The sequence below is a fragment of the Leuciscus leuciscus genome (assembly GCF_965113295.1).
Source record: "Leuciscus leuciscus genome assembly, chromosome: 9".
NCBI classification, from domain to species: domain Eukaryota; kingdom Metazoa; phylum Chordata; class Actinopteri; order Cypriniformes; family Leuciscidae; genus Leuciscus; species Leuciscus leuciscus.
In genome coordinates this window covers 29418470-29434828 of record NC_138733.1, presented here as the reverse complement: position 1 = coordinate 29434828, position 16359 = coordinate 29418470, and the positions used below count along the sequence as shown (strand labels likewise).

At 36.1% G+C, this 16359-nt stretch overlaps 2 protein-coding genes across 2 annotated transcripts; both read left to right on the top strand.

Moving 5' to 3' along the window:
• The first annotated feature begins 89 nt into the window (after window positions 1–89).
• On the top strand, window positions 90–3979 carry LOC309505929 (chymotrypsin-like protease CTRL-1). The gene is made up of 7 exons (XM_082179403.1): window positions 90–243; window positions 763–896; window positions 1061–1140; window positions 1483–1564; window positions 2966–3149; window positions 3274–3404; window positions 3517–3979. The coding sequence occupies exons 1-7, from the start codon at window positions 198–200 to the stop codon at window positions 3676–3678; spliced, it is 819 nt and encodes a 272-aa protein (XP_082035529.1). The 5' UTR covers window positions 90–197; the 3' UTR covers window positions 3679–3979.
• Window positions 3980–9045: 5066 nt separating this feature from the next.
• ctrl (chymotrypsin-like) lies at window positions 9046–11467 on the top strand. The gene is made up of 7 exons (XM_082179784.1): window positions 9046–9200; window positions 9408–9511; window positions 9865–9944; window positions 10027–10108; window positions 10768–10948; window positions 11048–11178; window positions 11261–11467. Exons 1-7 carry the CDS (start codon window positions 9152–9154, stop codon window positions 11420–11422), a joined length of 789 nt encoding a protein of 262 aa, XP_082035910.1. The 5' UTR covers window positions 9046–9151; the 3' UTR covers window positions 11423–11467.
• Window positions 11468–16359: the final 4892 nt, after the last annotated feature.

The window sequence follows — 16359 nt, the reverse complement described above, 5'->3', positions numbered from 1 at the left end:
TTGTTTGGTTGGCTCGGCTATTGCCGTCAAAATAATATTGTTCTTTTCCTCATATGACAGATACAAACATTCCTGAGCTCCTCCTGCATGAAAGCACCTGTATGAATTGTGAAATTTAACAGATGCTAGAGAGAATATAAATCCAGAGAGAGACCTAATAGCAAACAATAGCAAGACACAAGGCACTTGTCAACAACATGATCTGGATCTTTAGCTTGTTTGCTTTGGTGGCTTCCACTCTAGGTGAGTTTTTATTAGGATAAAAGGCAACACATTTTACTTTTAAATGTATATATATATATATATATATATATATATATATATATATATATATATATATGAAGAGTTCAGATGCAAAAGCCTCTAAGTGCCATCTGAAGTTTTCTTCTAGAATGATAATTTTTTATAAAGCTTGTATATTTAAGTTAAGTAATTTCACTTAAATGACAATTAATAGGTCATTTGCATTGCCATTTAAGTGAAATTATTGAACTTAAATATACTAGCTTGATAAAAATGATCATTCTAAGAACATTTCAGATGGCACCTAGAGGCTTTTGCATCTGAACTCTTCATATATATATATATATATATATATATATATATATATATATATATATATATATATATATATATATATATATATATATATATATATATATATATATATATATATATATATGTCATTGTACTGTAGAAAACTAAACATAACATGTTTAGTGATACTTTTCTTATTAGTCTTTTTATGATCTTTGCTTACAGGATGTGGAGTGCCTCAATTGCAGCCGTTGGATGGTGCTGCTTTGAGTAAAACTGAGGAAAATTTGGCCAGAAAAATAGCTGGGGGAAATAATGTTATGGTAGCAAACCTTTGGCCCTGGCAGGTCTCTATCCAGGTAGTGTTACAAGTTCTAAAAACATAATCATATTTTCCAAAGCAAGATGTTTTTTAATGTTTTTATTAATGGATCCACTCCTAATATATTATCATATTATAATGATCGTGGGCCTCATTCTCTGTTTAATCATGTACTCATGAAGTTCTTTATATTTGAACCAGAATTCCAGAGGTGAGCACTTCTGTGGTGGTTCCCTGATCAACAATTATTGGGTCCTCACTGCTGCCCACTGTTCAGTTCAGTAAGTAGCTATTCATTGTTTCTTTATCTATCTATCTGTCTATCTATCTGTCTATCTATCTGTCTGACATTCTATATATCTATCTGTCTGTCTGTCTATCTGTCTGTCATTCTATCTATCTATCTATCTATCTATCTATCTATCTATCTATCTATCTATCTATCTATCTATCTATCTATCTATCTATCTATCTATCTATCTATCTATCTATTGTTCTATCTATCTATTGTTCTATCCATTGTTCAATCATGTATTCTATCATTCTATCCAGGTATTCAGATTTTGATAAAATAAAAACGTTCTCAACTTGTCCTGCTTTTCCTTTTCCCACTGTCTTTCTAGGCCTGGAAATCATTATGTTGTCCTTGGACAGAGTGACCGTGGCTCCAATAAGGAACTTATTCAGATCAAGAAAATTGCCAAGGTATTATCTCTACAGTTTTTCTCAGTCGCTTTGGTGCATTTCTCACATCACTATTACATTTGCACAACAGTTAATGCAGTTCTCAAAACAATTAGTACAAACTGCAAAACCTAGTTGATAACCTGCAAAAGCGTGTCACTTGCTCAAAATGGATAGCTCATTCCTCAAAAGCAAGTATTCATGTCAATGAAAGTGTCAGTGTCATCAAGATGAAAAGTCCTGACACCATTGTTTATGAACAAGATAGTCAAATGGCTTTGTCATGTTTTCATTATGATAGTTTACTCTGTAAATGTTTTCCAATGCAAAAAAGTCAGATCTTGGTGACACTACCTGAAAATGCTCAAGACAGCACTATATACTATTTGCACAGCCATTTGAAAAATACAGTAAAGTTACACATTACTGTATTTAGTTAGGTAACTGAGTACAAGAAATGTTTCACATTTTTACTGCATATGCTCTTTGCAATTCTAATTTGTTCACAGCATTGTGCAGAAGAAAAAAATACACCCTTATTTACAAGAAACATAAACTCCCTTTGGGAAGAGCTGTGCACAACTGTAAACAATATTGCAGTACATATTGGAACTGAACATTGGTTGCAACTAATGCTTCACACACCCCTTCTCATCAGTGAAAGCTGAGATTCACCTGAGAGAAATTGTTCAATTTAGGAGACATTTGCAGAAAAAAATTTGTAAAATTAGCTTGACAGATTTTGACAACTAGTTCAACATTTTTGTATGTAATGACTCAAACAAATGAAATGAGGACTATTAGTTTTATATGGAATGACTATTCAGCATTAACAAGTATAGTTAATTTTGACTGACATGACATAAGCAAATGATAATGTTATAAAACAGCAGAGAGTTGTATGAAAGCAATTGATGCATGTCCAAAAGCATTTGCAATTTGTTGGAAGGAATGAGAAACTGCTACTATGATGTGCACAAATGACTAAATGTTGTGGAGGTTGAACTAACTGTTGTGCAAATGTAAATAGTGATGTGAGAAATGCACCAAAGCGACTGAGAAAAACTGTAATGTGATTATTACATTAACACAGAAGTTTTAAATCTTTAAATTGCACTATCATTTCAAAGTTAAAGTATCTTCCAGGCTTCATTTATATGATAAAAAATTTAGTAAAAACAATAAGATTGTTGAATATTATTTCAGTTTAATATAATAGTTTTGTGTTGCTTAACCATGATTAAGATTCAGATTTTTTTTTTTCAGAATTCTTTGATGAATAGAACGTTCAAAAGAGCAGTAGTTATTTGAAATACAAACTTTTGTTGCATTATAAATGTATTTATTGTCACTTCTGATCAAATGAATGTGTCCTTGCTGTATGTATTAATTTCTTAAAAACTTGCTACATTACACTTATAGGCCATCACCCATCCCGATTTCAACAAACAGACCAAATTCAACAATGATATTACACTGCTGAAATTGTCCAGTCCGGTACAGATGACGTCCAGTGTCTCTCCTATATGTCTGCCTAGCTCCTCCACCAGCATCCTCCCTGGGACTCTTTGTGTCACCACTGGCTGGGGCAAAACCAGAACCGAGAGTAAGTCTGCAATTCTTCTCACCTGTACATTTTCAATTGTGTAGTAAATAAATAAAAAAACAGCAATTGATCCTTACTCAACCATTCATACACTTACTGTCTCACATTATTCTTTTTCTTATAGTGACTCCTCGGTTCTTGCAGCAGGCGACCTTGCCGATAGTGAGTCAGACTCAGTGTAGGCAAGAATTTGGTCAGAAAAAAATCACTGATGCCATGATCTGTGCTGGAGCCTCTGGAGCCTCATCTTGCCAGGTATATGAAGACAGATTCACAAACTCACAAACTATCCATTTCAATATTTGAAAAACAAATAATGTTAACATTGTCACAATGTTAATCACTGATGTCTGTCTGTCAACTACAGGGTGATTCTGGTGGTCCTCTGATTTGTGAGAGTTCAGGTGTTTGGTATCAGGTGGGCATCGTGTCCTGGGGCAAAACAGACTGCAATGTTGACGTTCCAATAGTTTACACCCGTGTCTCTTATTTTCGCAAATGGATTGATGGAATTGTTCAAATCAACTAGACCACCAGCAAGAGTATTTACCCTCCAGAGGACACATAAGTCTATCATCGCTACATTTTATCTTTTGTTGTTCACGGTTTCTGGTTCTCATGTGTCTGAAAATTCAGCCATTAGTCAAGGTTTCCAGTTATCATAACACTTTTTTATGATGCTATTGTTTTGAATACTGAAAAAACCTCATATGGCAATTAAATTATTAAAAACACTACTAATGTAACCACAATGTATCTGTTTTCATCTAATTGTAATTAACTAATTGTATTACACTTGTTACTCAATAAATCTGAAATTATTCATGGTATGCTTTGAGTATTTGTTCAAATGCAATGACCAAATCTTGAACAAAAATAAGCATTAGTGCTTGTTTTAAAATAAAACTTTAATTTATTTAAGTTAATAAACAGAATGGGGTCACTAATTTTTTTTTAATAATTTTTTTTTACTTTTATTAAAAGATCCTGAAAACATGCATCACATTCTACATTGATACAAATAAAAATGTTCCTTGAGCACTATATCAGCATATTAGAATGATTTCTGAAGGATCATGTGACACTGAAGACTAGACTAATAATGCTGAAAATTCAGCTTTGCATCACAGGAACAAATTACATTTTAAAATATAATAAAATAGATAACAGTTATTTCAAACTGTAATAATATTTCACAGTATTACTGTTTGTATGTGTTATCAAAAAAGCAGTATTCGTGAGAATAAGAGACTTTTTTCAAAAAAAAAAGTATAAAAAAATAAAATAAAAATCAAACCAAGTGGCGTTTGCAATCAAATTGTGCTTTTTGATTTTTAGTGGGTGTATAAATCAGTTCCCGTCTTTTCCTAGCTTTCATATTAAAATTATATTATGCATTTTATAAGATTAGCAAGGTCAAATAAATATACCATGATGCTCAAATTCAGCTAAAACAGATGAGCTTGTTCATGATTGCCTGTTTACACACTTACAGTGCCAATAACTTTTGAAAACCCTTTTATTATGCATACGTTTACATACGCCTACATGTCCTGGGGCCTGTTTCAGAAAGGAGGCTAAGTGAAAACTCTGAGTATGTTAACCCTGAAATGGGGGAAACTCTGGGTTTTCTGTTTCAGAATGGGAGGTATGTCAAACCCGAGAAAGCAGAGTAAGTCAAGCCCGTTTCTGAAAGAGAGGTAACTTATACTCCGAGTCAGTTACCATGGTAACTTACTCTGTGAACCTAACCTGGTCGGGAGCAGGTTTTCTTCGGTAAACCCAGAGTTTTTCTTATGTATTTATATAACATCAGAGATGCAGAGCACATTAGTAAGGCCACTGTATCAGAGCGGGAAGGAAAGTGTGCCTCGCTCACACAAACTTTCTGTGAGTTTTTGTGTTGTTTCCTCGACACAAACCCGTGAGATCCATCAAAGAGGATTTTCACAGGATTGCAGGTCAGTGTTGGAGAAATCGGTTTAAATGAGGACAATCTGATCAATTATATTCACTTGATAACATCTTGCTGTGACCTCTGGAAGTAACCTAATAATTAGAATTTCCTTTAGGATTTCCAGTGTGGTCGGATGTATTGATGACACACATAATCCCATCATCGCACCTTCCGAAAATGAACCAGATTACTGTATGGAATGGGAGGATGCCAGATGGAAGGGTAGATATATGCCGTAACCACCACAGCTGTTAAATACACAAATTATTCACAATTTATTTTGTCATCTTTTTTTTTACTTTCAAATACAAAAGCAACAGTAATTATTTTTCCAGTTGGATTTTAATATTCTTCCAGTATTGTGTATCTCCTCTTCATCTATCAGTGGTAGTGGTGGTGCAGGTCCAGCCTCTGTTGGTGGAGTAATAGTCAAATTACTCCACCCGTCCTTCGGATGAGACGTAAAACCGAGGTCCTGACTCTCTGTGGTCATTAAAAATCCCAGGATGTCTTTCGAAAGAGTAGGGGTGTAACCCCGGTGTCCTGGCCAAATTTGCCCCTTGGCCTCTGTCCATCACGGCCTCCTAATCATCCTCATATACTGATTGGCTTCATCACTGTCTCCTCTCCACCAGTAAGCTGGTGTGTGGTGGGCGTTCTGGCGCAATATGGCTGCCGTCGCATCATCCAAGTGGATGCTGCACATTGGTGGTGGTTGAGGAGATTCCCCCCTTCTATGTAAAGCGCTTTGAGTGCCGAGAAAAGCGCTATATAAATGTAATGAATTATTATTATTATTAATTATTAAATGTTAATTTCATTAGCCAAATAAAAAAATGTAACAGATTGGATTAGAGAACATTTAATTATGTGAAAAGAGCATTATACAACATGGAAACATGTGTGGCACATTGAAATAGACACTGAATTATATTTATTTAATATGTCAAATGTTTGTAAAGTCATGTAGCCTACAGCCATGAACCTTTTATGCTTAAAGGAGACATATCATGCTTTTAAATTGTTCCTTTTTACATATAAATCATACATTTGTGGTCTATATAAAGCGGAACTGCAATGCTTGGGTCTGAATTCCTCATTATTATAGCTCCACAGGCCCCTTTTCTACCCCTTTTCTGATGTGCGTCTGAGAGCAACTCGTTTTGATGCAGTCTCTTTAAATACAATTGAGACACTTCATACCCCGCCCCCTCTCCAGGTTGCAGAGGTGACACTCGGTTCAACTCCACCCCGTTCGGCCATTTTTGTAGTTTGATAGCAGAGATACGCTTATCTAGCGGCACAGAAACGTTTTATTCACACGTTATTAACAAAATGTCAACAACGGAAGACTTGTCCATCCAGCCTTACATGTTCGAGCCAGAGTCGGAGCCGGAGCGAGATGAAAATGAAGACGACGAACCTGCAGAACAACGTCTTCATATGGATGGATGTATCGCAATGGTGTGTTACTGTATTTACACATGAAACTTTGGTCTTCCGACCTTTTACCACCGTGTCGATTTATTTTGATTAATATGTGCGAGGGAGAGAGAGCAAGACAGCGTCTAGTTTGGAGACGGTGAAGTCTTGTTTACACTTTTGCCTGGCTCCGAAGAGAGAGAGTGCGCGTGCGCGCGACCGTGTCTCTCTCTCTCTCTGCTCGTTCTTTCAGTTAAACATGCACCCTGTCACAAGCACGGCAGTTCGTCTACATTAGACGGTGTAATGAAGCGTGTGGGTTACTACATCCAACAACCGAACATTTTAACTTACCTTCTCGTAACTTCTGCATCCTTTAGCTTGGACTACAAAATTGCAGCGAGAAATAAAAATGGCGGATTGCTGGAAGTGTTGGGCCGGAAGTCGATGTCCTTATTTGGCAGTTCCGCTGCAAATACTGTGACGTAATAGTTCAAAAAACGTCATAGAGAACAGACAAATTGGAACAGGTTGAAAAATATGACCAAAACAGAATATAAAGATATCAATGAAGCACCTGAAGAGAATAATTTCAACTTTTCTGTACTTCTAAACACTCCAAATATACAACAAAATGCATTTAAGGGCTAAAAAAGAGGATTTAGCATGATATGTCCCCTTTAAAGGTTTAACTGATTGAATTATGGTTTTAATGTTCATTTTTAGTTGCTGTCACGTTTTTTTGTTTGTTTTGTTTTTTGATAGCATGAATATGAGTATTAGTTAAATAACTTACCTTTCTGTCAGTTTTCACCTGATAATATAACAGTGATTGAGAATTATACTTGAGTATTGACTCGGAAGTATGCAGACGTCTTTTTGTCGGGTGCTGTTGCCATGGTGAATCGTAATTTCGGAGGTCCATTGAGCATGACTTTTCATAGTCATCGTGCACGCACTTAACTCGGAGTCAACCTACTCAGAGTCGATTAAACTAACTCTATGCAGTTGTTCTGAAACCGAAAACTCAGAGTTTCCCATCTCAGGCTCTTATTGAAACAAGCCCCTGTTCTCTTCTCTATGTTGTCCTTGTAGAGCATTATCATGGTTACCGTACAGAACCTGTGCAGACGAAGAGTATTCCCAAGGTGTCAGCAAGTGATTAGCTAAGTGATTGACTTGTTTACTTGTTCATCCTAAAAACCACACGGGTTAAACATCTTTTCACAGTGTTCTTTGGTGTTAAACAACCACAAAACACATGAAATGTGACTGAGACACAAAAAATTTATTTATTTAAAAAATAATTGGTAACACTTTACTTGAAGGGGTGTGCATAAGACTGACATGACAGCTTCATAATCATGGCATGACATGTCATGAATATGAAGGAGGTTTTATGCATGTTTATGACAACTGTCATTATGTGTCATTCGCTCAATTATGACATTTTTAATGCAAATATTACATTGTTTGAGATGTCATTGTTATGACAACTTGACATAAACCAATACATCATAACCTGTCATAAATGTGTCATAAACATGACATAGCAGATTAATGATCAAACTTAAGAAACTACTTAGCTTTATGGGTTAACATTACATTAAACTGTCATGTGGTTGGTTTTGACATTGGCTGTCATGAGGCCATTATAACTGTGTCATGAATATATTTCTGACCACTTTTCTTTCCAGTATTCCAGTATTAGTTATAAAATAATTTGACAGTATTAACACTTAATGACATTTTAATGACAAATTAAATTTGTATCACTGTAGTTGAGGTCAAGAAAAATATTCATGACACTGTTATAAAAGTTGTAAAACTATTTGACAGAGTATTATTACTTAATGACATTTTAATGACACATTCAATTTGTACCACTGGGGGAAAAAAGTGGTCAGTAATATAATGTAATGTTAACCCATAAAGATAAGTAGTTTCTTAAGTTTGATGATTGATCTGCTACATCATGTTCATGGCATATTTATGACAGGTTATGTTGTCTTGGTTTATGTCAAGTTGTCATAACAAAGACATCTCAAACAATGTCATCTTTGCATTAAAAATGACATTATTGAGCGAATGACACTTAATGACAGTTGTCATTAACATGCATAAAACCTCCTTCATATTCATTATTATTAAGGTGTCATGTCAGTATTATGCACACCCCTTCAAGTAAAGTGTTAACAAATGATTTAGTGTCTTAGAACAGAGAAAAGATCTTAAATCTCCCCCACCCCCTAATTTTCTGTATTGTATCTGCTACTTGTATGGGTTCAATAAGAACTTCAGGTTATACATTTACAGGTGAAAGAATAGCGTCTCAGTTTGTCTCATAGCTGCACTTGAATGCATTCAGAAAACATTCGTTTTAACAAAGGTGGGCAGCCTACCCTTTTTTCCCCAGTTGACCTAATTATTCTTGTCAATATTTCAACATACTTTTTGTCACATGACTGTACTGAACAAGATATGAACGTTCCTGAGCTCTGAGATCCTTCCAGCTGCATGGAAGCACCTTGATGATTCCCAGTTTTATCAGATGCTAAAGAGAATATAAAGCAGGCATCAGACTCAATGGGAACAACAGTAGGAAATTACGGTTCATGTCTCCATGATGTTCTGGATCATAAGTTGTTTTGCTTTGGTGGCCTCCACTCTGGGTGAGTTTATTTTGTTGCAACGTGCAATGAGTGTGGTATCTGAAACTGGTAACTGTAGCTAGTTTTAAACCTACAATTGCTGGCTTAAAGAACAGAGGAAATTATTAGGTTCAAAATATGATATTACCATACTCAAATAAAAAAAGAACTTAAGCTGGTATACCCATGATTGTATGTTTTTGCATGCGTTAATTTTCCTTACCATAGGCTGTGGAGTGCCTTCCATTAGACCAGTAATTAGCGGCTACAGCAAAATTGTGAATGGAGAGAATGCAGTGTCCGGTTCGTGGCCCTGGCAGGTCTCACTCCAGGTAACTGAGCCTAGTTTTAATTATGCAATTATTGTTCCTAAGGAACTAGAGCAGGAGTGTCCAAACTCAGTCCTGGAGGGCCACTGTCCTGCAGAGTTTAACTCCAACTTGCCTCAACACGCTTGCCTGGAAGTTTCTAGTATGCCCAGTAAGAGCTTGATAAGCTGGTTCAGGTGTTTAATTGGAGTTGGAGCTAAACTCTGCAGGACAGTGGCCCTCCAGGAGTAGAATTGAACATCCCTGTAGATGGTCCTATAAGCTGATATGTATAAATACATGATAAATGTTTTCACTGGCAATGTGTTCATCATTCACTGAGTTATACCATGTTTATTTGTTAATGTATGAACCAGCAATCCAATGGCTTCCATTTCTGCGGAGGATCGCTGATCAACCAGTACTGGGTCGTCACTGCGGCTCACTGTCGTGTTCAGTAAGAACCTTCAAATCTGTTTTACTTTATAAACATACCCTACCTGGTTCTTTTTTTTCTTATTTTTTCAATCTTACCCTAGGGCTGGATATCACTATGTTATCCTTGGAGAGCATAACCGCGGGTCCAGCGCTGAAGCAGTTCAAGTCATGAGGATCGCCAAGGTATCATGCTTTAATCATACTGTATCCCTTTGAGTCACTATCTGCTGATTGCACTGCTGTGGTTCTCTGATATGGGCATTACCTCAGAAACCACAGGATTTTGTCACTCTGCCATAGTAAAAAAAAAAAGTGTTGCTTGCTTACTAGGGGCGGGGGTTTAACAAATACTTGCGACAAACAGACTATTTTGTCCATTGCGCTACGCTTTGCTCTTTTTTCAGCTTGTAATACCACAAGATTAAAGTCACATAAAACGGATCAAATGTGACATTTATAAAGTAAAAAAATATAAATTATATAAAAATATGAAGCAGAACAACTGTTTTCAACATTGATGATAATAATAAGAAATACTAAGTAAATCATCATATTAGAATGATGATTTCTGAAGAATCATGTGACACTGAAGACTGGAGTAATGATGCTGAAAATTCAGCTTTGCATCACAGGAATACACTTAATATATATTACAATAGAAATCAGTGATTTTAAATAGTTTTACTGTGTTTTTGATCGAATAAATGCAGACTTGGTGAGCATGAGAGACTTCTTTCAAAAACATTTAAAAAAAAATCGTACTGACCCCAGACCTCTGAACAGTATAGTGTATGTATTGTATAATAAATAATCTCATGAGTTAATTTTTCCTCCCACTGTAGGCCATCACCCATCCTTACTACAACAGTCAGACCTTCAATAACGACATCACCCTGCTGAAACTGTCCTCTCCAGCCCAGCTGACGTCCCGTATCTCTCCTGTGTGTCTGGCTGCCTCCTCCACCAGTATCCCCTCTGGCACTCGCTGCGTCACCACTGGATGGGGCAAAACTGGAACCACCTGTAAATATATCATCAACATCACTGATGTCAAAAACAATTACATTCATGACTAAAATGACTGGATATTCTAGTTTTCTTCTATTTGCTTTGTTTTTACAGCAAGTCCTAATATCCTGCAGCAGACCGCGCTGCCGCTTCTGAGTCCGGCTCAATGTAGGCAGTACTGGGGTCAGAGCAGAATCACAGACGCCATGATCTGTGCTGGAGCCTCTGGTGTCTCCTCTTGCCAGGTATATGAGGACAAAAATGTATATACATACATACAGTGATTTAGTTCTGATGTGCTTATATGGGTTTGTCTGTCAACTACAGGGTGATTCTGGTGGTCCTCTGGTGTGTGAGAGCTCCGGTGTTTGGTATCAGGTGGGCATCGTGTCCTGGGGCACCAACGACTGCAATGTTCGCACCCCAGCCGTCTATGCCCGGGTCTCTTACCTCCGCCAATGGATTGACCAGATCGTCGCCTCCAACTAGAGCTCCAACTATTTGAAAATAATGCCAATAAAAATATTAAAAACACCTTCTAAAGATTATGGGAAGTGACTCAAGCACATAAAATAAATCATAGGGTGATAAGGATTAAAAAAATAAATGTGAGTATGAGTTTGTGCCAAAGAATGTATTGATAGTAACATGATGTATTGATAGTGAGGTGATGTAAGATTCATCAGAATTGCCGTTTCCAGGAACCACGACCCCAAAAAAAACAAAAAAAACAGAGCGCACTGTTAATAATACACAACAACATCAGGGAAATAATAGGCACTGTTTTTTTAAGGTTTTGTAATATTTTTGAAAGATGTCTCTTGTTCTCAATAAGGCTGCATTTATTTGATAAAAATACAGGGAAACTGTAATACTGTAAAATATTATTACAATTTGAAATAACTGTTTTAGATATGAATATTTGTTAAAAAGTAATTTATCCCAGTGATGGTAAAGCTGAATTTTCAGCATAATTACTCCAGTCTTCAGTGTCACAGTGTCAATCATTCTAATATTTTTTACCATTATAGTTTCAATGTTGAAAACAATTGTGCTAATTAAAATTTGTGCATTTATTTAATATATAAATATTTTGTAACATTTTTATTATGTCTTTAATGTCAGTTTTGATCAATTTAGATTGTGCTTGAATTCATTTCTTTCAAATGCTGACCCCAATTTTTTTAATGTAGTATATATATATATATAGATATATAAAAAAAGTTTGTATGTAATTAATTATTATACTAATATTGCCATATTTTTAACATTTGTATTTGCTTTCTTAGTGTAGTTGCTTCAGGCGGGACATGATTGTGGTTCTTGTTCACATCAGCACTTCTGCCAAGGTATCAGTCAAAGTGATTGGCACAAAGGCCTTTTTTACACTTTATCTGCCAATTGCATTGTTGTAACTTGTTGCATGATGCATTGCCCATAAGACCACAGGATTGCGTGGAAAACACGTCGCACTGAAAGGAGGAACAGACCATTGAAATTGTTATTCTCTAAGCTTGCCTTCTGATGAAGCTATTCCATTCCTTTTAAACACGGCATAGGAAAACAGTGTCATGTGCCCGGTTTGAGGTTATGACACATTAGAAAGAACCAATGACATTTGACATTTGACACCATTGTAGTCAAGCATGATTCATTTAAAGGTGTCGTGTGTGTGTGTGTGTGTGTGTGTGTGTGCGCGCGCGCGCGCGCGTGCGTGTCTGTATAATTGCCAACAAAGGCTGGAAGTGAAAAACACCTAATATTCAGGTGTGCATAATTAATCTGCAGGTTTTCTTTTACAGTTAGGCCTAAAATGGGCCAAAAATGAGATTTAACGTGCACTGAAAAGTAAAACATTACTAAATGCTCATGAGAAGGATACAATACTAAAGCAATACTAGAAATTGCGAAATTAAGGCGTGACCAATGGACAGCAGTGTCATACAAATACAGGCCAAGAAGAAAAGACACATGTTAACTGCAAAAAAATAAAATAAAATAGGAATTAAGGTGAAGAATTAGGTTTGAAACCATCAGGAACCATTTAGTCTGCAGCGCCACCATTTTCCAGAACGGCAACCTACCTGGAGTCTCCAGAATTGCAAGGTGTCAGGACCTAGTTACTAAGGTAAAGAATCCTGAAATATGACCCACATTTAATAAGAATCACAAGCTGAAGTGTTGGTGTTGTGCATAATAATTATGCAATCACTGTATATATATATATATATATATATATACAGTACTGTGCAAAAGTCTTAGGCATGTTATATATAAGGAGTCTGACAACAGCCGGTATGATCTGATCTCACCATCATCGAGTCCGTATGTGATTACATGAAGAAACAGAACAAACTGAGACAGACTAAATCCAGAAGAACTGCGGGAACGTCTCCGAAATGCTTGAGGAAACCTTCCTGCAAAGCTACCTGAAAAACTATGCGCAAGTGTACCTGAACAAAAGCATTTTACAGCATTTTAACACAAGTGCCAGTGCTTTTCACAGTACTGTAGCTTTGCAGGAAGGTTTCTTCAAGCATCTTGGAGACGTTCCCGCAGTTCTTCTGGATTTAGTCTGTCTCCGTTTTTTCTGTTTCTTCATGTAATCACAGACGGACTCGATGATGGTGAGATCAGATCATACCGGCTGTTGTTAGACTCCTTGTGCATACAGAAATCTCACTGGATTATTACAATTAATGGCAAAAAGAATGTTTGGAAATGTATGATATTTCTTACTGACACACTACAGCAAAATATATAAATAACTGACTTATGAAAAAAATTATATATATATGTGTGTGTGTGTGTGTGTGTGTGTGTGTGTGTGTGTGTGTGTGTGTGTGTGTGTGTGTGTGTGTGTGTGTGTGTGTGTGTGTGTGTGTGTGTGTGTGTGCGCGCGCGTGCGTGTAGGAATAGTACAAATTTGTCAGTCAGTAAAGTTGTTCATACGTAAATAATTTACGTTTCAGTGCTGTCAATACAAATATTTTACATTTTAGTGCTGTCAATACATCAGTATTATACGTTTCTATTAAAACATAAAAAAAAAAAATAAAAAAAAATGTATGTGTGGTAGAACTACACTGAAAATGTCAAATGTTTCAATTTCTCCGTTGTGGTATCTTACAATGCTGCCTTGAGGCTTTTAAAAATTAAATACATACAAAATGTATTAAAATGTGTATTGATGTTGTTACAGTCTCCAATTTTAAGCAGGAAAAACACCATAAATATTTTTTTCCTCATTGATATCATATTGTGTACCACATATATATATATATATATATATATATATATATATTTATATTGTGCCCTCCAAGTAGGCATGCAACATGCACAGACAAGTTAGCACAACTTAGCAGGCTAATAGTTTTCAACAGCAAAATATTTTCCTTTTCCACATTCTCAGCCCACACTTGTTTCTTTCATATAAGAAGAGGAGATCCTGTTACCAACTGTTGAATCTTTTGCCAAGTTGTGGGAACACAAAGCTGCAGAGATACAGAAAATGGGTAAGAGTCCAATCTGTGCAATATTCATTTCATATCAATGTTTTTGTTGTTGTTGTTGTTTGTTTTTGTAAATTAAATGTAGACCCAATCAGTAACCTGACAGTGTATAAATCATATAAATAAATTACTAAATGTAGCACCTAATTAGAAGATTAACTGAGCAAATGAATGCTTTAAAGTATGATTGGCCAGCAGTTACGTCTATTAAGAAATCAGAGGAAGCGTGATTAGAACAGCTCAGACCTGTTCTGTGAACTGCAACCAAATAGGAAACACCATTATGATTGAGAAGCCTGAGGGCAATGAAGCTGCAATCAGAGTTGAAAAACCTTGGCCAAGAACTTTGGTTTCAATGGAAAATTTTGCAGAATTACTTTTATTTTTTGCATAGATTATGTGTTATGTAAACATTTATGTTTCATTGGTGTTCTTCCAAGGATTCAAATAGTTAAATTTTTGTTTCTGAAATGTGCATTTATATGGTCATATAACAGACTTCTCCCTATTTCAGTTCCATATACTTTATACTCCTTTTTGCCCTTTAAATCTCTGTTCAGTGTTTAATGCTTTTGACTGATCTTTGGTGTTTTGCCATGTAATTTTTTTTTTAATTACTTGATTAGGGGTGGAGAGGCACCATTGTGTATGCTGTGTCAAAAAGAGAGGACCACTATCTGAAAGCCCCTGACCTAATCTAATGGTTTAAATGCTGGTTTATATAGCATACACGGACGGCCGCATCTCACAGCTTTTGCAGCATCTCGTAAATATCAGATTTTAAAAAATATATATATAAAAAATAAAAATTCCCATTAAGTTTCTGAATGTCATTTTCAAAACATCCTGTTTTTTTTCTTGGTAATACAAACGTTAATGGAACATTTCATTTGATCATTTTGCAAACATTGTGGGGAATATTACTGAATGTTCTCTAGACATTCTGAAACATGTAGTAACATTTAGAATAAATTACACAATGGTATTTCTAACAGAGAAAATGTGTTGCAAGTCAAATACCACAAAATGTTTAATTTAATTGGTTTTGCTCCAGATCCAACGCTCACTGCATTATTTGCTCCTTTTTTCTTTCTTTTTTTTTTTCTTTTTTTTGGGGGATAGGGTGCACGAGTTTGGAATATGACAATCTGACCTCCGTCACAGTGACCCAGGGGAAAGAGGACTTGTCAAGCATCCAGATCTTTTCTTTATGCATTTACGTCACCATCTTTGTCGTGGGCTTCATTGGAAACGGTCTTGCCATATTTGTGACTGGCTACAAAATGAAGACGACAGTCAACTCCATTTGGTTCCTCAACTTGGCAATTGCAGACTTCTTTTTCTCTTTTGCACTAGTCATGCACTTGGTCTTGGTCTTTGGCAAGCCACTGGGTTACTTTGTGTACACGCTTCTCTCTTTCATGACGGATTTAAATATGTTTGCAAGCATTTTTTTCTGACTGCTATCAGTCTGGACCGATGCCTGTGCACATGGATGATCGTGTGGGCTCGGAATAAACGAACTCTAGTCAAAGCTAAGATCATTTGCATGATTGTGTGGGTTTTATCGATTGTCTGTAGCATTCCTTTTGTAATCAATTTCTGCAAGTATCTAGACTTACAGTCTCTGTACACATACAAGTTTATAGTGGGCTTTATCATCCCCTTCCTGATCATTGCATCTTCATATATAGCAATTGGAGTACGCACACGCACACCTGCACGCAATTTTCACTTCATAAATCACAGCCTACCTGATAATTTGCACACGCAAAAAAAAATCATTTACCGCCCTTTATCCGCCCACATTCAACCATATATAGACAATGCAAATGACCTCATTGGCCATGCATATTAAAAGGAGCAAGGGAATTTGTGTTTTTTAAAAACAAAATCATGGCAGCAATGGAGAGC

What these genes read in the sequence shown, in the direction of transcription:
- LOC309505929 (XM_082179403.1), top strand. Translation starts at nt 198, where the DNA reads ATGATCTGGATCTTTAGCTTGTTTGCTTTGGTGGCTTCCACTCTAG. An exon ending in TTTGGTGGCTTCCACTCTAG is followed by an intron (nt 244 to 762) that starts GTGAGTTTTTAT and finishes CTTTGCTTACAG; the next exon opens with GATGTGGAGTGCCTCAATTG. An exon ending in AGATCAAGAAAATTGCCAAG is followed by an intron (nt 1,565 to 2,965) that starts GTATTATCTCTA and finishes TTACACTTATAG; the next exon opens with GCCATCACCCATCCCGATTT.
- ctrl (XM_082179784.1), top strand. Translation starts at nt 9,152, where the DNA reads ATGATGTTCTGGATCATAAGTTGTTTTGCTTTGGTGGCCTCCACTCTG. An exon ending in AAGTCATGAGGATCGCCAAG is followed by an intron (nt 10,109 to 10,767) that starts GTATCATGCTTT and finishes CTCCCACTGTAG; the next exon opens with GCCATCACCCATCCTTACTA. An exon ending in CTGGTGTCTCCTCTTGCCAG is followed by an intron (nt 11,179 to 11,260) that starts GTATATGAGGAC and finishes TGTCAACTACAG; the next exon opens with GGTGATTCTGGTGGTCCTCT.